Source organism: Chaetodon trifascialis, chromosome 13, assembly GCF_039877785.1.
Source record: "Chaetodon trifascialis isolate fChaTrf1 chromosome 13, fChaTrf1.hap1, whole genome shotgun sequence".
NCBI classification, from domain to species: domain Eukaryota; kingdom Metazoa; phylum Chordata; class Actinopteri; order Chaetodontiformes; family Chaetodontidae; genus Chaetodon; species Chaetodon trifascialis.
In genome coordinates, this window is record NC_092068.1 from 26,188,718 (window position 1) to 26,212,066 (window position 23,349).

At 42.3% G+C, this 23,349-nt stretch overlaps 1 protein-coding gene and 1 pseudogene across 1 annotated transcript in view; one reads left to right on the forward strand and one right to left on the reverse strand.

Annotated features, from left to right (window-relative positions):
• Positions 1-3,226: 3,226 nt before the first annotated feature.
• Positions 3,227-10,260, reverse strand: LOC139341579 (high-affinity choline transporter 1-like; annotated as a pseudogene).
• A 3,750-nt stretch (positions 10,261-14,010) lies between these two features.
• Positions 14,011-23,349, forward strand: part of kif20ba (kinesin family member 20Ba) — a 44,839-nt gene continuing 35,500 nt past the window's right edge. Inside the window, exons 1-16 of the mRNA XM_070977602.1 lie at positions 14,011-14,056; positions 14,659-14,764; positions 15,898-15,987; positions 16,269-16,391; positions 16,581-16,719; positions 17,571-17,755; positions 18,265-18,319; positions 18,647-18,853; positions 19,227-19,338; positions 19,652-19,723; positions 19,947-20,093; positions 20,525-20,687; positions 21,730-21,879; positions 21,986-22,084; positions 22,773-22,912; positions 23,006-23,126. Coding sequence (XP_070833703.1) covers positions 14,660-14,764; positions 15,898-15,987; positions 16,269-16,391; positions 16,581-16,719; positions 17,571-17,755; positions 18,265-18,319; positions 18,647-18,853; positions 19,227-19,338; positions 19,652-19,723; positions 19,947-20,093; positions 20,525-20,687; positions 21,730-21,879; positions 21,986-22,084; positions 22,773-22,912; positions 23,006-23,126 — 1,908 coding nt within the window. The 5' untranslated portion in view covers positions 14,011-14,056; position 14,659. The remainder of the gene's footprint in view (positions 14,057-14,658; positions 14,765-15,897; positions 15,988-16,268; positions 16,392-16,580; positions 16,720-17,570; positions 17,756-18,264; positions 18,320-18,646; positions 18,854-19,226; positions 19,339-19,651; positions 19,724-19,946; positions 20,094-20,524; positions 20,688-21,729; positions 21,880-21,985; positions 22,085-22,772; positions 22,913-23,005; positions 23,127-23,349) is intronic.

Here is a 23,349-nt window from a genome sequence, read left to right on the forward strand (position 1 = left end):
GATGGACTAGTGGACTGGCTTCTCCTCTTGCTGATGTCTGACTGACTAAACGTCTAACTGACTGAGTGTTTTTGAAAAGAGAAATGGAATTCCAGACCAAGTCCAGACCAGTCAAAGAAAAAACCTCCTCCACTTTAAAGATACGTCGATGCCCTCTGGTGAAAATAGCAGATCTCAAGTTCAGTGACTTGGCAAGCAAACAGGCCGTCCTGCATTTTTATGTTGTCAAATGTTTTGTTGGTTTTTAAAAACTGGCCCCAGGAGAAACAATATAATTTCAGCTTTATGACAGATAAGCTTGAACTTAACCATAAAATTCATTTCAGTTCATTTCAATGTATTTAAATAACACCACATCACAACGAAGGTTGTCTCATGACACTTTCCATGTAGAGCAGGTCGAGACCAAATGCTTTAACGTAAAGAAATCCAACAGTTGTTGCCTACTGCAGCTTTAATTGGATTTTACCTGTTTTTTACGCCCTGACGAAGACCCGCCGTGGTCGAAACCGGTCAGCGTTTAGAATATTTTATATCAATATGCCCTAATTTAATAAAGGCTTTTTTAACTATCCTTGGCTCGGTCGGAGTGCCTGAAGAAAGCTTTGTGCTTTTTACATTTAACTGGAGTCCACCACGTTTTTTACCTGCGAGCACTCAGTAATTCCCTCCTTTGTTTGCCAATCATGTGTCTTTTGTTTTTTTTAATCAAGTCATGTCATAAAAGTGAAATTCAAGCTCTTTACAGTTGTAACATGAACAATGAAGATTTTCTCAGACAGAAGGAAGGAAGAGTCTCTATCACCGGTCACGCACAGGAAGAGATGTGGTGGAGATCTATTTTCAGGAATCCTTGGCTGCAGGTATTATCCGGCCCTCCTCATCACCAGTAGGTGCAGAGTTTTTCTTAGTACTCGCTATTCACACCCCCCTCACCTGTCCCCACTGACCCCTTGCCACCAATCAGGATCTGATACCAACCTCTGACCCCAAAACATCCACTGAATGGCCATTTATCCACCAAAGATGCACAGTTTTTAATTTGTATGTTCATCTCTCACTGTCACTGTCAATCAACATGTCTTCATGTTCTACACACCTTTTAAGTGTCATCTGGGTGGCTCACACATATACTGTCATTCATCCATACATGCTTCACAATACTGACTACATCAGTGTTTCCACAATTCATTAATTTGCACATTTCTTTCTTGGATTAAGGGTGTTTTTGGACAGAAATTCTCACATTGTCCTCAATATCAGTGAGTCAGGACTGGTAAAACATGGGTCATCACAATGTCTAACTCCAGTTTTCTCTCAGTTTAAGGTACAGTGTGTCACCTTTGCTTAACAATGTCCACATTTCTTTTCTTTCTGTAACTTTCCATGTGTCAGAAGGTGTCTGTATCATCACATTGTTTTATCTGTGAAATGTAGTGGCTAGCACCCAAGGATAATTTTTGAAAACAGTCGACCATCCACTGCTCTGTAACTTTCCACTCAAAGCTTGAACAGCCCAGTGAAAGATTTGAGAAGAAGAAGAAGAAGAAAAATCAGCATGTGAGAGGAAGAGAAGCAGGAAAGAGAGGAGAAATTTTCCATTGTTTTTATATTCTGTTACTCTCATGCTAAATGTTGCCTCAAGGTCTTTAAAATGTCCTCTCTCTCTCTTTTTGAAATCCAATTTTATTTTGGATAACTATCTTTCAATGGAGACAGAAACCAAGTCAAACCATATCAAACATTCATGGGGAGAGGAACGTCTTTAATACCTTGCTCACCCTGCTGCCACCACAATGAATAGATGGATTGATGGTTGGCTTCATTCAAGCTATTAAATTCAAATGTCTTGATTTCATAAAATGTCACTAAGTTTTCTGGTTTCACTATGGGCATACACACCTTTGATGGACAGTTTAAATAAAATATTTAATAAATATGAAAGATTACATCTTTCAGTCTAAATTCCCAATTTAGATAACGAAAACATTTCTGCATCATTTGTACCAAATGCTTAAAATCTCTAATGACTTTTTAATGATATTCTGAGACTATAATAATACAATATTGATATACAGCACACTGAGATGGGATTGGGAAGTTTTAATATTTATGACACCTTGCTAGAACAAAAGAGGAAAAAAAATACCCTGCAGCACAATAGAATGTTCCCCAAATAGCAAATACATAAGCAGGACACTGGAATGCAAACAAAAGTCAAATATTATTCTATTATTGCATCTTGTATATTTAATATTTATGAGACAGTTTCAGTATTGACAAAAACCTAATGTGCATGTGAATGAAGCACACATCACAGATGCCAATCAGAGAGAGAGAATTCCTAATCAGTACGAATGTGCTGTGAACTTTCCAACTTTGATGAAGCAATGGCCACCACCTTGAAACACATTATACCCATTTCATAATACGTCTATGTTTTGGATACAGAAATTTGTGTGATGCACTAATATTTACTGGCCTATATTTTATTTTGAGACAACAGTTACTACTGTACACACAGGAACACTAACATTTTGTGCTCATCATTGGCTCTGATGCGTCGATCTCAGAGTTGTTTCCTCAAATAGCAAATACATAATCAGGTCACCGGAATGCAAACAAAAGTCAAATATTATTCTATTATTATGTCTTGTATATTTAATATTTATGAGACAGTTTCAGAATTGATAATAAAACTAATGTGCATGTGAATCTGTTCTGATATATATATATTTTCCAATTTCAATTTTGCACATTCAATGTTCAGTATATATATTTGTTTTATTGTTGTACATTTTATTGTGTTGTATATTTGTTATTTACATATATTCTTAGTATTAATATTCTGGTTTTTATATTGCTTATATATATATATATATATATATATATATATATATATATATATATATATATTTCTTTCTTTCTTTCTTTCTTTCTTTCTTTCTTTCTTTCTTTCTTTTTTTTCTAATTTCATTCTAATTCTATAATTCTATCTTGTATGGAGCACTGCTACAAAAACAATTTCCCCTCGGGGATCAATAAAGGAATCCTGAATCGTGAATGAAGCACACATCACAGATGCCAATCAGACAGAGAGCAACTTTGATGAAGCATTGGCCACCACCATAATATGTTTTGGATACAGAAACTTTTGTGATGCACTAATATGCACTGGTCTTTATTTTAATTTGAGACAACAGATTCTACTGTACACACAGGAACACTAACATTTTGTGCTCATCATTGGCTCTGATGCCTCAATCTCAGAGTCGTTTCTGTTCAAGGTCTCATTCTCATTCTGTCCTGTGGCAGCATCTGTTGGTGTCAGTGGTTGTGGTGATTGGTGGGCTTTCACTTTAAACACATCCCACTTCTCAGGAAGCATGCCTTTGTTGAAGAGCACAGAAGCCAGGTAGGAGAACGACAAGATGGCAGCAATGGCAGACAGCATGGAGATGGTCCTAACTGGAGAGTACTGGACATAAACTCCGTCCTCAAGAGTGCATCCTGGGAAGTGTATGACTGGTGCTAACCCTAGAGATGGGTCTCCACTGAGCAGTCTCAATACAACCCCCACCAGGCAGCCCATAATAGCCTCGTAATCATTGGAGATTTTGAAGAAGAGGACACAGACGAGATGAGGGAAGATGATGATGTAGGTTGTTTCAGCACCAAGGAACCAGAAGAGTATGATGCTGGTTTTTATGCTGGTTAGTGATGTACCAATCAAGCCCACGACCACCACAGAAGCACGGATCACCCACTGACTCTCTCTGTCTGATGCCTGAAGAAAAGATAAGAGAGGAAGAAGAAGAGGTTAACAGACTGAGACTATCCTGCTTTCAGATACCTCTCTTTAGTCTTCTTCACTCTTCCTCCTACTTTGTTTCTCCATCATGCCACTTTATACCATTGATACTTTCCTGCACTCCATTGCCTTTCTTTCAAAATAAACATCAACCTTCACAATAGCAAACAGCAGTTTGACTAACAAGTACATTGTCTCACCTGAGGTCTCAGGATGCTCTTGTAGATGTTAGCAGTGAAGACAGAAGCTGCAGAAAGCAAAGCAGAGTCAGGTGACACACCGATACCAGTAATGGAGATGAAGGGTGGGGTGAGGTGCTGCAGGGCGATGGGCAGAACGAAAGCTGCTTCCCCACATTCATATGGAGATGGAGAACCATAGGTAGTCTGGTTCCAGTCTGAGGCATGGACACAAAAGAAAGAAAGACTGAACAATGCTCCCATTATCTGTATGATTTTAATCTGGGCCTACTGTATATACTCAAGAATCACTCAACTAAGGGGAAAAACCCAAAAGGATCTACAGTGATTTCTGGGGTTCACTAACTTCTATCGTAGGTTTGTCCGGGACTGCAGCAGAATAGCCGTTTCATTGGCCAAGCTGACTTCTTCCAAAGTGAAGTTTAGCTGGTCAGCAGAGGGTAACATTGCTTTTCAGAAACACAAGGCACTGTTCACCTCTACACCCATTCTGCATTGAAAGCATTGTGAAGGTGGATGCTTCGGACTCTGGGGTGGGGGCTGTGTTGTCTCAGTATACCAAACCAGATAATCGTTTGCATCCCTGTGCTTTCTTCTCTTGCCATCTCTCCCCTGCTGAACAGAACTATGATGTTGGTAACCATGAACTGCTGGCTGTCAAGCTGGCTTTGGAGGACTGGAGACACTGGCTGGAGGGAGCTGAGCAGCTTTTCATGGTCTGGACGGACCACAAGAATTTGGCATACATCAAGTCAGCCAAGAGACTGAACTTCGACCAGGTCTGTTGGGCTTTGTTTAGTTGCTTCAATTTTTCTCTCACCTACAGACCTGGTTCCAGGAATACAAGCCTGATCCCTTGTCTTGGCAGTTCTCCTCCTCCAAAGCAGTGGCCGAACCCAAGACCATTTTCCCTGAGGACCGGGTCATTGCTGCCCTCACGTGGGACATCGAAGGGGTTATCAGGGAGGCTCAGCTACAGCACCCAGACCCAGATAATGGGCCTCAGGACAAACTGTTTATTCCCCACACCGTTCGCTCACATGTTCTACGCTGGACCAATTCTCACCGCCTCGCCTGCCATCCCGGAGCTTACCGCACTGTCTTGCTGCTTCAGCACCACTTTTGGTGGCTGATACTAGAGGTCTATGCCCACGAGTACATAGCGGCCTGCTCGTCCTGTGCTTGAAGCAAGGCCTCGCACAAGGCTCCGGCTGGACTCCTCCTCCCTCTACCCATTCCTGGAAGACCTTGGTCTCACTGTGGATTTCATTCACCACCATTCTCACTGTGGTTGATCGATTCTTTAAGGCTGTCCACTTCATTTCACTTCTTAAGCTGCCCTCTGCTCTGGAAACTGCTGAACTACTCATCCTCCATGCGGTCAGAATGCACGTTTTTTGTTGCACCTATTGTGTTTAAAATAAATTGTATTTTTTCTTATATCTCTGTCTCTGATCTGTATCTTTGGCTCCTAACAAATTTACCGGACGAAAAGCCCAACATTTTTCTGCTGCTTCACACCTTATTATCTAAAAGTCTTGTTCTTTCATGAACACAACATCATAAAGTGTATGTTAAGGTTTAAACAGAGTTTGGATCACCAACAAGGAGGAAAGATTTTTATTTTCAGGTGAACTGAAATTTGTCTGAATTGCTGCAGATTTGGTGAGCTTCTTAATTTTCGGTGAAAATTACCAGTTTCTGACTTGTTGATTACTGGTTTTCTGATGTCTCAGAGCAAATTCTTGCCCCTCCACAAAGAGATCAGAGACCTATAAAGACATTATGTAATGTAGGTAATGAAAATTGATGATTTATTATAAACTTTGCACTGGTCCTTTAAAATCAAGTGGTGAGCACTGTGTTAAACCAAGGAGAGCGCAACAACTTTTCGGTTAGCACACTGCCTTTCTTTTTATTATCATCCGCCCTTAAGTACGGAACAAGAAGTACGTCAGTAGCTCTTTTCAAAAACAAGCAAGATAAAAAAAATGTGTCCTTTAAACAGTCTTTAAAATTGGCCAACAGTCTTCAGTTCACGGCTTAAAATCTGTTAAAAGTCTCAGAATTCATATCCACGGCTGGACCCAGTAACAGCAGCTTTCCTGCCCATGGTTCGGAGGCCGTTGCCACACCGCTCTCTGGCTTCCTCCTGTCTCACTGCGTAGGAGGATGGACCATCGGCCAGGACACCTGGAACAAATCAACCACAGCAGCAGTGGGGGTACACAACACGGAAAACTAAGATACCTCCCTTCTGCGTGTCGGAGTGTTACTACTGTAAGTCCCAAAGGGTACTTACACGGCTAGGCAGAGCTCCTCACTCTGCCGCTGCCGTAAGGTCGCGTCGAAACACTCCAGACTTCTTTGGCTCGGCTGTTGCCACCACCTCTGCTGGTCTCCCCTCTGCCTGCTGGTTACAAAATGGTTACATAAAAAATAACTTAAACTTCCGCTGCAGCTCGTGATTCTGAGCCTTGCTCAAGAACATTTCAGTGGAGGGAATGGTGGCTGCCATAAAAGCTGTTCACAGACTTTCTAGATGGACGGTCTTCATTGACTTTTCATGGAAATGTTAAGTAATTCATGCGTTTATACAATCAAAATATAGACTTCGGTTTCAAAGTTTACCCCAGTATGTAGAAGCTGTTAATACCTGTGGATGCAGATGCTGCCCCCAGCAGAATAAGAGGTATCCCAAATACATATAAGATGAAAGCGGCAGCAATGCATGTGAGCTTCGCTGTGGTTGAGGTAGAAGCTGACAAGGTCCTCTGATGGATGGGCTGGAATCCCAGAGACCCCAGAGCCTGAAGCGGAAAACAGATAATTGTTAATTTAATCAGGAATGTAGCACCCACATCAGATAAATGCTGAAAAATGTCTGTCTTCTATTATCACTGAAGCATTCTTTCAAATGAAAGGGATTGTCTCGTAAACGTTAAATTCCAGTCATAGGATTGTTAATTTAACTTTGACATGTACAGACACGCTGTTTCAGATAATAGTCTTTAATTACAGCCACGCTGATCCTTTAGTTACAATGAAAAACAGTCTATTATTTAAATCTTTATACTATTTATTATCATTCTGAAGATATCCATCAAAACTAGACTGAACTGTGTTTGATGTAGGCTGTATTGTTGCTTCCTTACAAAGTATAATAAGTTATCAATCATGATCCAGGTCTTTTCCAGCTCTGGTTGACCAATCCAGGGAGCGTGTAAGGTGTTGTTCATCAGTGTCTGGCTAATGTCCATGGTGGACGGACTCATCATAACAAAGGGAACACAGAGCCACTGCAGAGACAAATAAAATGTAAATGATAAACACACACACAACTTTAAAAAGCATCCTTTGGAGATTTTGGTACCTTGTGTAAGTTCCTTCAAACAAAAAGCCAAACTCACCACGCTGACGAATATGAGGACAAGCTGTATAATATCTGTGTAGGCCACAGAGTAGAGGCCTCCCAGCAGCGTGTAGATAATGGCGACTGCAGCAGAGATCCAGATGCACACAGTGTTGGACAAATCCAGGACCACATTCGATCAGGTACATTTTATGATCATGTCTTTCTGTCAGAATTACATGTTCACATTCATTATAGCAAGTCACATCGACATAGTATAGGTGCGAATTTACATCCATGTATACATTTACTGCACTGAAATGATAAAGTACACTGCCTGCCCCAAAAAACACATTGCCACCTTGATTTAACAAAGCCAATCGGTAAGAGCATCCTATTGGATAATGCATGGGCAATTATCCTTCACCTCAATTGACGCAATGAGAAGCTTCTCATTTCCTAAACAACCATGTCAAAAGACACATCCTGTGGTTGTGGAAAAGATGTTAGTCTGTCTGAGAAGGGTCAAATCATTGGTATGCATCAAGCAGAGAAAACATCTAGGAGATTGCAGAAACTACTTAAATACTTAAATAAAAGGCTTCAATTTGCTAGGAAGCATAAAGGTTGGACTGGAGCAATGGAAGAAGGTCATGTGGTCTGATGGGTCCAGATTTACCTCGTTCCAGAGTGATGGGCGCATCAGGGTAAGAAGAGAGGCAGATGAAGTGATGTACCCATCATGCCTGCTTACTGTACAAGCCGGGGCAGTGCTATGATCTGGGATTGCTGCAGTTGGTTAGGTCTAGGTTCAGTAACATTATGTGCCTAAAGAATGAGGTCAGCTGACTACCTGAATGCACTGAGTGACCAGGTTATTCCATCAATGGATTTGTTCTTCCCTGGTGGCACAGGCATATTCCAAGATGACAATGCCAGGATTCATCGGGCTCACTTTGTGAAAGAGTGGTTCAGGGAGCATGAGACATTTTCACACATGGATCGACCACCACAGTCCAGACCTGAACCCCATTGAGAATCTTTGGGATGTGCTGGAGAAGGCTTTGCGCAGTGGTCCGACTCTCCCATCACCAATACAAGATCTTGGTGAAAAATTAATGCAACACTGGAGGGAAATAAATCTTGTGACATTGCAGAAGCTTATCGAAATAATGACATGTCGATAAGCTGATGTGTGCCATAATCAAAGCTTAAGGCAGTCCAATGAAGTATTAGTGTGACCTTTTTTTTTGGTGGCGACTTTTTTTTTGTCCAGGCAGTGGATATACCAAATACAAATATGTATGTATGTATATGTATATGCAATATATGTATATGAAGGGCATTCATATACTGTACCTAAAGCAAGTAATGTTGAGGGCACCACATCAATAATAAGTGAAACCAGGCTCAGTCCAGCTGTTAGTACTTTTCCGTACTTGATATGGAAAGGGTCTAGCATCGTCACACAGTTTCTTTCTCTCAATGGCTTGACAAACACCAAGCCAGCTTGATTTACAAAAGGACAGATCACATCACGATTGGAAAAAAAATCAATCAATCAATCAAGTGAAGGTGAAAAAGATCACACCCAGCAACAAGATTACTTTGTATATCTATTTCTTTTATTTGCCTTTTAACATTTAAATAAAGCATAAAATTATACACCCCCCCTTGGTTTCAGTTAGTTAATCTGTAAAGTCACCAAGCTTGAGTGCATCAGTTAGATGCAGTTTTGTTTTTAGATTAACAGGCTGTATTTTTTTTATTACACATGCAGACATACAGTATCAGGTCAGATGTAATTTGAAACTCTTACTGATGATAAAAGACAAGCTGTATGCCATCAACATCACGATTGTCCAGATTAGTCCCATGGAGGGCGTGTACACCATCTCAACTGTGCCAACAATGAAGGATCCTCCAACCCACGTAGCTACAGGACGGATGAACACACAGCAAGTCATTGAGTGGACAGACAGCAGATATTTGGACAAAAGTTTGGGGAATAATTCATCACCTTTAATAAACTTTCAGTGGGATCATCATCAACTGAAAATAATCAAGGTATTAAAACTAGATTTTGACACTGGGCCACTCAATTACAACATAATAGAGCAGGAGCCACCTCGTAACCCTTATTGCTTTACTTATTCTGAACTTAAGGTGAGCTTGTTTGAAATTTGTAAGTAATTGAACTACAGTTAATTAACTGTCACGTGGTGAGCCAGGAGCCTTAGGGTCTGGGGCCCCGGGACAGTTGGCCACTTTTCCCAGTTGTTTGTCCAGCCCTGATTAAGAGACAGAATTTTACAACTGTGGAGCAGCAGCCATAAAGTGATGACTTGTTCCTTCCACTTGCCAACGAAGCCGTAGATCTCAGGCTGTCCGCCTCTGCCTGTCTCTGTCTCTCTGTCTGTCTGTCTCTCTGTCTCTGTCTCTCTTTCTCTCTCAAACCCAATCTGTGGAGGCAAATGGCCGCCCACCCAGAACCTGGTTCTGCCTGAGGTTTCTGCCTGTTAAAAGGAAGTTTTTCCTCACCACTGCTGCAAAGTGCTTGCTCATGAGGGAATTGTTGGGTCTCTATACATAAAGAGTTTGGTCTGAACCAGCTCTATATGGAAAGAGTCCTGAGACAACTTTTGTTGTGATTTGGTGCTATATACATAAAATTGATTTGATCTGAATTGAAATTGAACTGTGCTCTCCTCACCTGTCATCGTGAAGACTCCCACCACCCAGCTAATGTTACGATTTCCCAGCAGGGCCATATCCATTCCAGTGGCTGCACTTTTCCTCTGTTCCCTTTTGGACTTGAAAGAAGCCCAGATGCCGGTCCCGAGGACCAGCAGGTAGAAAAACACCATGACGATCACTCCTGGGATGTGGACGGCCATGATGGACTGGTTGACTGGCTTCTCCTCTTGCTGATGTCTGAGTGACTAAACAACTAACTGGCTGCGTGTTTTTGAAAAGAACCATGGAATTCCAGACAGACAGGAAACAAAAACCTCCTCCACTTTAAAGATACATTGATGCCCTCTGCTGAAAATAGCTGGTGCGACTCGTATGCCTCACCCCCGTGCCGGCGGCTCCGCCTCTCCGCACCGAAATCAGCTGTGATGAAACGGAAAAAGAACAGATATTAATAACTAGACATAACGAAAACCCTGAGACCATGACAATGAAGTCATTACTACTGAGGACTAAGGGAACTGTCATTCATCTCCAAGCAGTACTGTGCGGTCACATGGCTGTGGACTCTTGTCTTTGTTAAGAATTAGAAGGAGAATTACCTGCAGCTGGTTCTAAAAGTTGTTTAACAGACAGACATCAGTGCATTAGGGTCGGTACTTACACTGTTATTGTTATTATTATTAATTATGGTCATTACTCAGGCTGTGCTGCAGGGATTCAGTTTTTGGCCCTCTACCTTTCACATTTAGTTGTGTTTCATCTCTGGGGTTCATCATGTTCATCTTTATGCAGATGATACTATTTTATATTGTGGTGTTGCTTTTATCTATTTGAACACATAGACACCACAACTTCTGTGTTAAGGTTTAAACACAGTCTGGATCTCAAACAAAGAGGAAAGCCCTATTCTTTAAATACTTTCTTTCGTTTTCAGGTGAATGTAAATGTGTTTGAACTGTGAGGATAACCATTAATCTGGCAAGTTTTGTAGTTTTTCGTAATAATGCTCAGTTGTTGATTGGTTTATCACTGGAATACTGATGCCTCAGAGGAAATTTTTGCCCCTCCACAAAGGGATCCATGACCAATAGAGACATCAGAGCTACTGATTCAGAGTCTTGCTCTAGTGGCTAATTATATTCTGCAGTTCCCAAGAAGCCAAGGACCACAGGACTTAACGACTTCAGACCCATCACCCTGACCTCTGTGGTCATGAAGTCCTTTGAGTGTCTTGTGCTCTTACACCTCAAAGACATCAACGACGCTCTCCTGGACCCCCTGCAGTTTGCCTACAGAGCCAACAGGTCTGAAGACGACGCAGTCAACTTGGCCCTCCACTTCATCCTCCAGCACCTGGACTCCACAGGAACCTACGCTAGGATCCTGTTTGTGGATTTTAGCTCTGCCTTTAATACCATCATCCCAACTCTGCTTCAGGAGAAGCTCTCCCAGCTGAGCATGCCTGACTCCACCTACAAGTGGATTACAGATAGGGCTGGGCCGATAGAACAATAGCGATATGTCTCGTGATAGACACGTCATCAATATCAATATAAAATGCGTTCGATAAAACATTCAGTTTTTTTTTTTCTTTGTCGGAAGAAACCTGAAGTTGCGAAGCGAGGTTGGTTGCATGAACAAAGGCACTCGCTCTCAGGTAACTGAGCAACGTAGGGAGTAATCGCTGATCAGTGAGAGAGACACGCTAACACGCCAATCGTAACATTATCAAGTTCGGTTGCGCCATCTTGTTGTCACGTGTTTGTTGCTCCGCGAGGAGTGAGATGAGAAATACAAAGTGAGCGCTGCAGCGAGCGAAGAAATTGTCGATAAAACAGGGAAAGTCAGCTCGCCAGTATGGAGTTTTTTGGATTTTATAAGTCGGACCGTAGTCAGACCAATGTGGTCTGTAACTTATGCAAGACTGTCATCCCCACTAAGACCGGTAATACCACAAACTTATTTAACCACCTTAGCCACGCTCACTCTTTGGAGCGCAGCCGTATTTGCCAACGTCCGCCAACCGCAGCCCCACCGCACAAGCAGCTGACCACCATGCAGAGGTATCTGCTTCAGTGCCAGATGACAAATCATCTAAAAGGCACAAAGACATAAGGGAGGCAGCGGCATATCATATAGCTAAAGACACGCTTCACTGAGCACTGAGGAGAAGCCAGGTTATAAACATCTCTTACACGTACTTTTTTTTCTTAAACACACTTGCAATAAAAATATAATTGAATAGTTCATGTATGTTTAGAGTAAGAAGAGTGACTAAAGTTGTTCATATGTCTAGCCTGGTTTTATAGTTCAGTCAGTGTTACTGTACTGTCTATCATGTTTGTTTGTTTGTATGCTACAGATGTCAAGTCTACCTCAGTTTCTGCTATGTTTACAAAACACTGCACATATTTGAAAACATTTTATTCACCAGAAGGTGAATCAGCTTGTGAACTTTCTGCACTAAACCTGCAAAAAAAAGTTCTCAGGTTTCTGTTTGTTTACATTTTTACACTTTTATTTACATTTATTATTTGAGTGTTTTCCATGGTTGCGATTGTGTCTGATCCCTCCCACCCCGGACATAAACTCTTTGAGACACTCCCCTCTGACAGGAGGGCTGCAGTCTGTCAGGACCAAAACCTCACGGCACAAGAACAGTTTTTTCCCATCTGTATGGCCCGGAACCCCCCCCCCCCCCCCCCCCCCCCGACACTCTTCACACTCCACCTCTGCCCCATCTTGTCACAATGACATTGCCATAACCCTATAACCCTATGCGTTACATTAACGCGTGATGACCTAGCTATATATATGTGTGTGTGTGTGTGTGTGTGTGTGTGTGTGTGTGTGTGTGTGTGTGTGTGTGTGTGTGTGATTCAACTTTATTGTCAGAGTGCAGCACAATGAAATCAGAATCAGAATCAGAATCAGAATCAGAATCAGAATCAGAACCAGAATCAGAAATCCTTTATTTATCCACTAGGGGAAATTGTTTTTGTTGCAGTGCTCCTTACAAGAATAGAATTAGAATAAAATTCAAAAGATAGAAAAGAGAGAGAACTATATATATAAAAAGCAAATATAAAAACAAAATATTTATATTGAGAATATATATAACAAAATATACCATAAAATATAGAACAGAATATAAAACTATATATATACTGAGAAAAAATAAACGGTATATACAAACGGGTGTGCAAAGTAATACAAACGGATGTGCAAAGTAAATTTGGCTACAAAAGGATGTGCAAGTTGAATTTAGTCAAATATGTAACAGCATAAGTGAAAAGTCCAAGGGCCATTCAGAGGGAGGAGGAGTCGTATGGGTTGATGGCCACAGGCAGGAATGATTTCCTGTAGCGTTTAATCCTGAGTTTTGGTGGGATGAGTCTCTCACTGAACGTACTCCTGTCCCTGGCCAGCACATCATGAAGTGACTGTGAGATGTTGTCCCAAGATAGCAGATCAGGAATGAGAATGCAGATCAGCATCCTTCCAGAAGTGCAAATCATTATAATATCCAAATATAGATACATGCTCATGCAATTGGCATGAGGTATAAATAGTATGAGGTATGTGCCGGTAATGCAAGTACTTCCTATAAAACTATAAAACTTGTGCAACACCGTTTCATTTCAAAATCAATGTCAAACTTTATTTGGTGCTAAAATGGTCAGCATTCTAGCCACATCACTGCCAATCGTCGAAGAAGAAGAAGAAGAAGAAGAAGAAGAAGAAGAAGAAGAAGAAGAAGAAGAAGAAGAAGAAGAAGACGCATTGTGGATCTCTAATTTCCAACCACGTGATGAACTTGTGAACGCAGCACGGCAAGGACGCATGTGCAAGTTTTTCATTAATCCGATTGGTCCGTTTCAAATTCAGACCGCGGCGTGTTGTTGTGTTTCCTTAGCCTAACGTTAGTTAACGTTAGCACTCAGCAAACTCTTCTGTGTCAGTTCCTGTACCTAATGTCCCAAATAAAACTGCCAGGTAAGTGCTTTGTTGTCTAATATCGCAGTTGAACTGCCATGGTTGAACTATTTTCATAAAAGTTTGCGAGTATGCGTGACTGTGTTAAAATTCAAGTTGACAGGTGGGTCTGCTAGTTAGCTAACTAGCTAGCTTTTGTTTTCGTGAGCTGGGCTGACCCAGATACATTTAGTAAATGTTTGTTAACGTAGCTGCAGTGTCGCGTGAACGTAATAAGAAACGATTGAATCTTGCGAACTAACGTTTAAAGGGTCTTATATTAACTGAAACTTCAGTCAGGGAACCGTTTGCTTTGAGCTCAGGAATATCATCCACACATCCTGGCAGCACTTTCCTCTGAAGCCGTAACACTCACCTCAAGTTAGCGGAACATTTTCTGCTTAACCGTTGCGGTATGATCACCAGCTATCGGTTAACAAAGCGGACTTAACAGGTGAACCAGTTGTATGCCGAAGTCACGGTAAGCAGCTGATGATTTGTACGTGTGTGCAGATCCAGTGAATACAAAGAGCCAACTTTTTGAAAGGCGAGGCGTACTGTTCAGTTACTGTCCACAGAAAGCTAAAACTCCTCGTAACCTCTTTTGTCCTTATTTGCTGCAGTATGATGGAATCAAGCCTGAGCAACAAGGCTGACAAACGGGAACAGGTCGAGGTCGACGATTTGAGGAGAGACCTCTCAGAGTTCAGCATCTTACTGGACTCACAGGTAAACCTGGTAATGACAGGGTGTTTCATAATGATACTATCAATACTTTTGCCCAGAATAATGCTAATGGAGTCAACACACAGATGAATATGGGGAGAATATATCTATATTAACAACATTATAAAGTGTTCACAAATTTTTGAGCAACTGCTGCACATGCATGCAGCTATAAACTCCTCAATTCACACGATGAAAGAAAGGAAGCTCCTCTGCTCCAGTATTGGGAGAAATTATTGTGCTGTTGGTGTCAGTGTCTCATAAACTTTCTTCAAGTAACTATGACAGGTTGATCTGTAGTTGAAAAGACAACAGATAGTTAAACTCCAGAGTCCATCAGTGATATTATCTACTGCTTCTTAATTAAAGGACTGATGTACTTTTTAGTCAACTAATTTATGTCCCAGAGGGCTCTTCTGCTTTACTGTGGTGACGTATGCTAGTTAGCTTGAAAGCCAACAGTCACAATCTGTAACATGGTTCTTGGATGCCATACATTTTCTGGAAAAAGGCGAGGCAGCGAGGAAGACTGTGCCGATGACGATGAATATTAGGTTTGGCTCCTGATCAAAAATGTATCTGCAGCAGTTCCAGCCCAGCGTCACGCTCAAAGAGAGCTTCTGTGGACTGTTGTTGAAGATAAACCAACCTCCCTGTGCAGTGGCTGCTGGGAAGTCCCAAATAAAATGTCGGAGGAGGAGGAGGAGGAGGAGGACTGGCCTGTCTCACTGTTTATATGGGAGACTTGAAAAACTGTGAACCTGAAGTTTAGACCACAGTGACCTCAAGCTTCTTCCAGTGTGCGCGAGGTGTAAAGCAAAAAATGGAAAGTCAGGCCACCTCCAGTTTTGAAGTCTGTGCTTTTGTGTCATCAGTGGTTTTAGATCATTTTCTAAAGTCTGCAGTCTAATTCCTGCTGAATTTCTTAACCTGTCAGGAAAAAAATGCATGCTTTTTATAATGTATGTGTATCCAGTTATTCAGACCCTGTCAGACTGCTTTTTATGCTGTTATATAGACATACAGATCATTTCTTATCAATCTAATGCAGATATGAGCGTCAACGTAATGCCAGAAACATGTAATCTTTCACTTTCCTCTTGCTGTTTTTGATGAAACCCTCATGTGCTGTGCAGCATTCCAGGATTGAGGAGAAGGAACACCTTCAGGTCTACCTCCGTATCCGACCCTTCACCTCAGCAGAGAGCAGTAACGGAGAGTCGCAGGTAAAAAGAAAGAGACATAAAATGCTTCATTTGCAGGCACTCAGGCAGAAAGTGATGCTGTGCTTTGTAGCTGCTTGGTTTTGAGAACTCTTTATGATATTTACTCCAAGTCCAGATTTTCAGGTGTAAAGAGTCAGACACGACTGATTTCCCCTGATAGTTTTGTTGATGCTGCTGCGAGAATTTAAACAGATGTAAACAAAAACAGAATAACTGTGAAAGACAGATAAATAATGTCGTCTTGTCTGTCTCACTCTCTTCTCTTTGTTTTTCATATACAGGAGTGTGTTACTATCGAGCCCCCTGACACAGTTCTGCTGAAGCCTCCCAGTTTGTCCCTCTCCGCGAGGCTCAGCGCTGAGAAATCCCTTCTGCAGACTGGACAACGCTTCCAGTTCTCTCAGGTTGGTGTTTCCTGGTTGATAGGAGAGTAGCGTCGTAAGTGTTACTTCATCCAGTTGATAATTTGAACGTTTTAAATTCTGTCCATATCTTACACATTGTTCCTTTAAAGTTTGGACCGGTTGACAGATCCCGATCTAGAAGATGGAGTGTTTTCATTATGTTTTTAATAATATGTTTCTGCTTATTAGGTATATGGTCCTGAGACAAGCCAGAGAGAGCTCTTCCAAGGCACATCGAAGGAGCTGGTGAAAGATGTTTTAGAAGGAGGGAACTCTCTGATTTTCACTTATGGAGTCACCAACGCTGGGAAGACCTTCACATTCTTGGGTCTGTTGCATTCTCACACATTGAAATGTTTCTGCTGTTTAAACTAAATCGAAAACGACTTCTTGATTAAATCGCTTCAGAAATGGCACGCTGCAGTCTGGAATGTTTTTCTCAGGAGGAAGTGCATTTTAGAGGCAGGAAAGCTCCTTTTCTCCACCACCACAGATGCAGATACTCATGTTGTGTCCGATTAGTGCCACGTGGAGTAACATGATGAGTTTCAGTCCTCAAATCTCAAATTATGAGTGTGTCTACTTATTAATGCGTCATTTGCCTTCGATAGCCGTAACTGTCCTTCTGCTTTGTTGGCCCTGTTGGTACCGCACACCGAGCTTGTGTAGCTACCTGGTTAGCTGTCAGCAGATGTCAGTGTGATGTCTGCCCTGCCTGTGCTGAATCTTATTGTTAAATGGATGTGTGGGCTCTTTTTAGTCGAAGCACCTGGTAGGGATGGTCCATAGCTTTTACAAAAGAAACTGAGCACAAATTTGCAAGTGGTGATTTTCTCGGGCCGTACTGAAGAGGAAGAAGCTTCATTCACATTGACATTTGAATTCTAAACCAACGTTCAATCATCGTCACCATATCTGCTGCATGATCCTGGAAACACAGGAGCAGCTGAAAACCTCAGTAGAAGCTTTGAATGCAAAAAGATGCCTTTTGGTACAGACCTAGTTATTTTCCATTTAACAATGATTACTAAAGATATGAAGTGTTGCTTCCAAAGGCAGCTGGACTCGTTTGTGGTTCTAGAAGACATTTCACCTCTCATCCAAAAAGCCTCTTCAACTATTTTTCTAATTGATTTTAATCGATTAGTTGTTCCAAACCTAATGCTCTTTTCATTTCAGGTCCAGATGCTGACGCTGGCATCCTGCCCAGGTCTCTCCATATCATTTTCAACAGCATTGATGAAAAGGTTTTCACCGGGATGAGCATCAAACCTCACCGCTGCCGAGAGTTCACACGGCTCACCAGGGAGCAGCAGGCGGAGGAGGCGTTGTTCAAGAGAAACCTCCTCAGTCAACTTAAAGAGGTGATCCGTCTGCTCAAGGGTGCCGCGGTACTTCAGACAAGCAGGGCAGCATTTAGAGTGACAGCTGCGGTCCTGCATCAGTGGCTACACATGATTAGTTCAGGCATTACTGCAGCTTAAAGCCACGCTGCATTCCCATAGCTTAGCTGTAGCTCATTGATTGTGATCACCGTACGAGGGTTCAGTTTGCTTTTGGAGCTCAAGAAGGTCAGAGGGCTGCATACACTGAGGTATTCTTCCAGAATATGTACCTCACACCTCTAGTAGGCCTGGAAGTTTTTGATTATCCTTCTTAAGGCCAGTGTGGTAAAAGAGGACCCTCCACCCCCCTGCCCACCTGCTGCGCCTGTTTCCAGCTGCCAGTTGTTCGATCGGTTCAGAGGTGTTTGGTTTCCACTTTTGTGAAGCACTTTGTGTCATTGCTCCAAAAGATAAATACACTTGTGTATAATTAATCTTAAAGAATTTAAGTAACTGCCTTTTTAACATCGTTCCTCCTTTCCTCGTAGAGTGAAAAGAGCAACGCCAGCCTGTTGAACTCAACCAATAAGACTCTCCTCGAAGGCAAGATTTGCTCTTTTAGTCTGTTTATCTCCTAATTAGTCATCTGTTGTTTTTCTGCTGTTTTTTTTTTGCACTGCAGCTGCAAATCTGACACAGAAAGCATCTGTGCACTGTGATACTGTTGTAATAATAATTCTGATTGACAGCACTGCCTGGGTTTCTAAACTTTAATGCTGAGCCCAGGGGCAGGAATGCATTTTAGAAAGTCTCATCCTGTGTTTCAGTAGTAACTCCAAACCACTGCTACTATACTATACGTTCACTGTAACTGTGTGTGTTACCACAGAGGCTTCTCATGTTGTGTCCTATATAATGTCTCTATTGCAGACTCGTCTACGCTGGGGACGACTGTCGCAGCAGAGGACAAAATCAGCCTGGAGGTGGAAACGCACACAAAGTTCTCCGTTTGGGTTTCTTTCTGTGAAATCTACAATGAGAATATTCATGACCTCCTGGAGGTGGTTCCCGGCGGGGCCTTGAGGAGGGCTGCACTGCGCCTGTCACAGGACGTTAAGGGCAACGCCTTTGTCAAAGGTGTGAATTTGGCCTTTCTCTGAAGTTAAACTTCAAAGATGCTCGTGCGTGTTTGTGTTTTGACATGGTGAAGTGCTTTGGAGTGAGAATGAGTGACAGTTTCATGTTCTTGTATGTTTCATGTGAAATGAGTTGCAGTTTCCCCGCGCTCTGTATTTATGGGTGTACTTTGCTTTCTTGTCCTCATGAACCCCGTCCATTTTCTGAGGAGACATGAATGTGGGACATTTCCGAGGGAATGTTGATAAATGAGCAGCCATGTTGCTCAACATATCAGGGTTATTGATATGTCAGGAACTCTTTAACTCACTCAAGTGGACACCCATTCCAGTCAGTTTATATGAATATCCTGTTTTTGTGCATTTGTATGTAGATCTGCGTTGGGTTCAGGTAAACAGTGCAGAGGAGGCTTACATGGTGATGAAGCTGGGCAAGAAGAACCAGAGCTTCTCCTCCACCCGGCTCAACCAGCTCTCCAGCAGGAGGTGAGGACAAGAGCCAGGAGCCTTTACATAATGTTTTCATTCAAACAGCAGTTTAACACTCACAGGAAGAGTCAAATAATCATGAACTCCTCGATCATTAACATAGTCAAACATCCCAACATTTCCCAGGTTTGTTCTTTCTGCTCCGTTTGTGGAAGTTTCATTAACAGAGATGTCAGTAACATATTCAAAAAGCATGTTAATCTTTAAATCACAGGTGTTTTCTGGTGTAATTTCTCTCTGAAGAGTGTGTTTATTCCATCTTAATACAAAGTTGCTGAATCTATCTTCAACTTTCTTTCTCTTTCTGCAGTCACAGTATTTTCTCCATTCGCATATTGAGGATCGAGGATGCTGGGAGCCCGAGGGTCCACACAGTCAGCGAGTGAGCCAAACCTTATTTTTAAACAGCATATAAGAACGTGGTTTTAGGTTGGATTGTGCAGAATGACTGCATATACCACCCTAGTTTTAAGTTTGTAGCTGTGTGTTTGTGAAGCAAGGCAGCATTGACAAAGTTTGCGTCATGTATGAATGTCGAGCATGAATGTGCAGCATCTGCTTTTTGCCTGCGAGTCATCTTCATGTGGATAAACGTTTGTCATCAGGTTGAGTCTGTGTGACCTGGCTGGCTCAGAGCGATGCGCCAAGACCCAGAACAAAGGAGAGCGCCTGAAAGAAGCCGGAAACATCAACACGTCACTGCTCATCCTGGGAAAATGCATCAATGCACTGAGGCACAATCAGCAGGCCAAGTGAGATCTTCACCTGTCCGTCACTCTCTCTGTGTTTTTGGATGTGGCATGAGACTTTTTTATCGTCCTTCTCTTTCACTGGTTTGGTCTTCAGTGTGGATGCATTATAGCTCCGCTCAACGTCCACTGGCAACAACAGAGAAACACATTTTGCAATTAACCGAGGAAGAAAGTTAAAATGTAGCAGCTGAGGTGACAGATGTTTTCCTCTGGAGACCAGAACTGAAAGCAAAGTGAATGTTGGACTTCTGTTCATCAAGAAGACACAAACCCAGTAGGATGACACAGTTGCTGACATGTTTGCAGAAACAGCTTAATAAGCTGGTGCTACGAGTGTCTCCCGGCTTATATTGTTGTTTTTGTACCCTCTTTGCAGCACTATATGCACTACATCAGTACCGAGCTGCTTGTTTGTCTGCTTCCTCCCTCAGGCTGCTTCAGCATGTTCCCTTCAGGGAAAGCAAGCTGACCCACTACCTGCAGGGCTTCTTCTGTGGTCGAGGTAAAGCCTGTATGATCGTCAACATCAACCAGTGCGCCTCCGTGTACGACGAGACTCTCAACGTCCTCAAATTCTCTGCTGTGGCGCAGAAGGTGCGTACACATTTTCACTTTCTTATTCATCTTCTTTCTTTCAGCTGCAGACCTTCTCAGCGCACGCATGCACACACGCACACATAATTGGACTTCTATTTGTGAGAGGACACTCATTGACAATGCATTCCTGAGCCCCTTACCCAAACCTCATTCTGACTTAACCCTGAACCCTCACATACTTTTCAGGTCAAATTTGACCCCTTTTGACATTTAACAGCAGTACAAACACCCTAAATGTCATTCTTTTACCCTGAATTTTAATAACTTTTCCTAATGTCGCCCAAAATTCACAAATTTAATATTATACTTTTGTGTAGGTGCCAAAAATTGTTATAGATTGAAGCTGCTCCCGGTCAAATTTGACGCATCTGTTGAAATGGATTTTAGATCCACCGGCAGGGAAGATGGTGGTTTTAGGGAATCTAGAAAGTGTGAAACAGTACATGCCATGTCTGTGTGTGTTTTAATGGGACTGCAGTGACAGTAGAGGGTTGAAGGGGACCTCGATGCTGTCACAAAAACCATCTGCGTTTCCACATTTGCACATTTTCCTACCACTGCTCTGAATGCAAAGACTAGTTTGCAGTTGGCGAATAAATTTTTATATTTTTTTGTTGGTTAATGTTGCATCAATAGTTAATAGTTTTAATTAAACTGTACATAAGGATTTTTTTCAATGAGGGCAGATTTTGATGCTTATATAATAAACCCAACAGTTCCCAAACTGTTCTTCCTACACCCGTTACATTTTTCAGTTTTTGCAAAATATATTCGAGTGATTATGGCTGTTATGCTTTTCATGTCCTGCGTGAGATAGGCAGGATGTTTTTCCAGAAATTATACTTTCTAAACAGATCTGTGGTTCAAAATTTGCTGTAGACACTTGTTATGACAGGATCCACAGAATATGAACAGCACGCAGGGTTAATTTGAACTGAATTTGTCCGTAAATCATATTATCCATGCGTAGATATCATGCGGATAACTTAACGGTCACAACAGATTTAGGAACTGACTGAAAGAAGTTGTCTGTTTCCAGGTTGTGGTTCTGTCCACCAAGCACCTTCCCATCATGCCCCAGAGGTCCAACAGTGAGGAACCTTTCATCAACAATACCGAGAGGAAGGCTCTTTGCGGCAGCAGGCGGAGCTCCGTGATTGGCTGGGATAGTAGCCTGGAGGATGTGCAGGTGAGGTGGAGGGGATTCCCGCTTATGCCTTCCTTAGTTTATACAATATTTATATTTTATCACCAGATAAATCTTCACTGTGTTGTTATTAAAATCATTTGTCCAGGAGGACGAGGACGAAGAAGAAAAGAGCCTGATGGAGGACACGATGGATCAGACCGACAGTGAAGAAGATAAAATTCTCATCGCGAAAGCAACGCACCAGGTCCGTCCCTTCCTTTTTAATTTCATACACTGAAAATTACCACGAAGGGAGGTAAGAATACGTTTAGTTTAAGACAGATTGAAACGTGGTGTCATTAAGGCACGCTGTTTGTAGACATGAGACACGTGCTAAAGAATCAGATGAGTCTCTTCACAAATGTATTTCATGATTTCCGTGTAAATGGCTCTCCACAAAAGTGGAGGGGACAACTGTTCAACTGCTCCCTAACGCAAACATCAGATCAGCCATTCATGTGACAGCATCTCTGAACACATCAAACCTTGCAGCAAACCTTGAAACTGAGGCTACAATTTGCACCAAAATTACCCAAGTTTGGACAATACAACACAGGATAAATGTGGCTTGACTTGATAAAGCTGTGATTTCTGCTGTGGCATTCAAATGGTAGGGTCAGAATTTGACCTAAACAACTCAATAACAAGGATCCATCCTGCCTTCTATCAGCTGGTCACTGTGCTCCAGAGTCACCAGGCCAATCCGGTCGAGCACCTTTGGGATAATGCAATGACAGTATGCAGTGGTGTCCGTATGGACCAAAGTCTCTGATGTGTTGAATCCATACCATGAAGCATTAAGGCAGTTACGAGGATAAAAGGGGTTCCTAATAAAGTGGCCGATGAGTGTGCAGAACATAACTTTCTCAAACTTTTCCTTGTGTGTTCGTCAGAGGCAGGCGGCGCTGCTGAAACAGCTGAAGGTGCAGCTGAAGACGGAGCGAGCAGAGAGCCTCCTCATGGAGGCGCGAGTCCGAGAGGAAATCAGCAGGGAGTTCTCACAGCTCTTCTCTGACATGCAGAATGACTACGAGTGAGACTTTTTTGTTTGCGTGTGTTTGTGCGTGTCTCGGAAAGTTTGGAGTCTGATTTTCAAGTCATACAGATGTGTGTGTGTTTGTGCCAGTGAACGCCTCATGCGGGAGAGAGAAGTGTTAGAGGAGCGAGCAGAGAGGAGGCTGGAGATCTTCAAGAACCTCATTGACAAAATGGCCACTGCTGGACCCGGCCCAGACACACAAGCCATGGTAACACCACCTCTTTTCCTCGGATCATGAAGAGAAAAATGTTTTGTGTACTGAATGGCTGTTAGATACTTTGAATACAGATTTTTGATGACCTGGAAAGGCTGGATTCGATACGCATGCAGTTGCGTCTCAGTGACATGATTTGTGAGCTGCACTCTCACCTCGTTCTCACTGACAGTCACTTTAATTACTGAGTTTGACCTGTCTTTGACCTGCTTCTGCT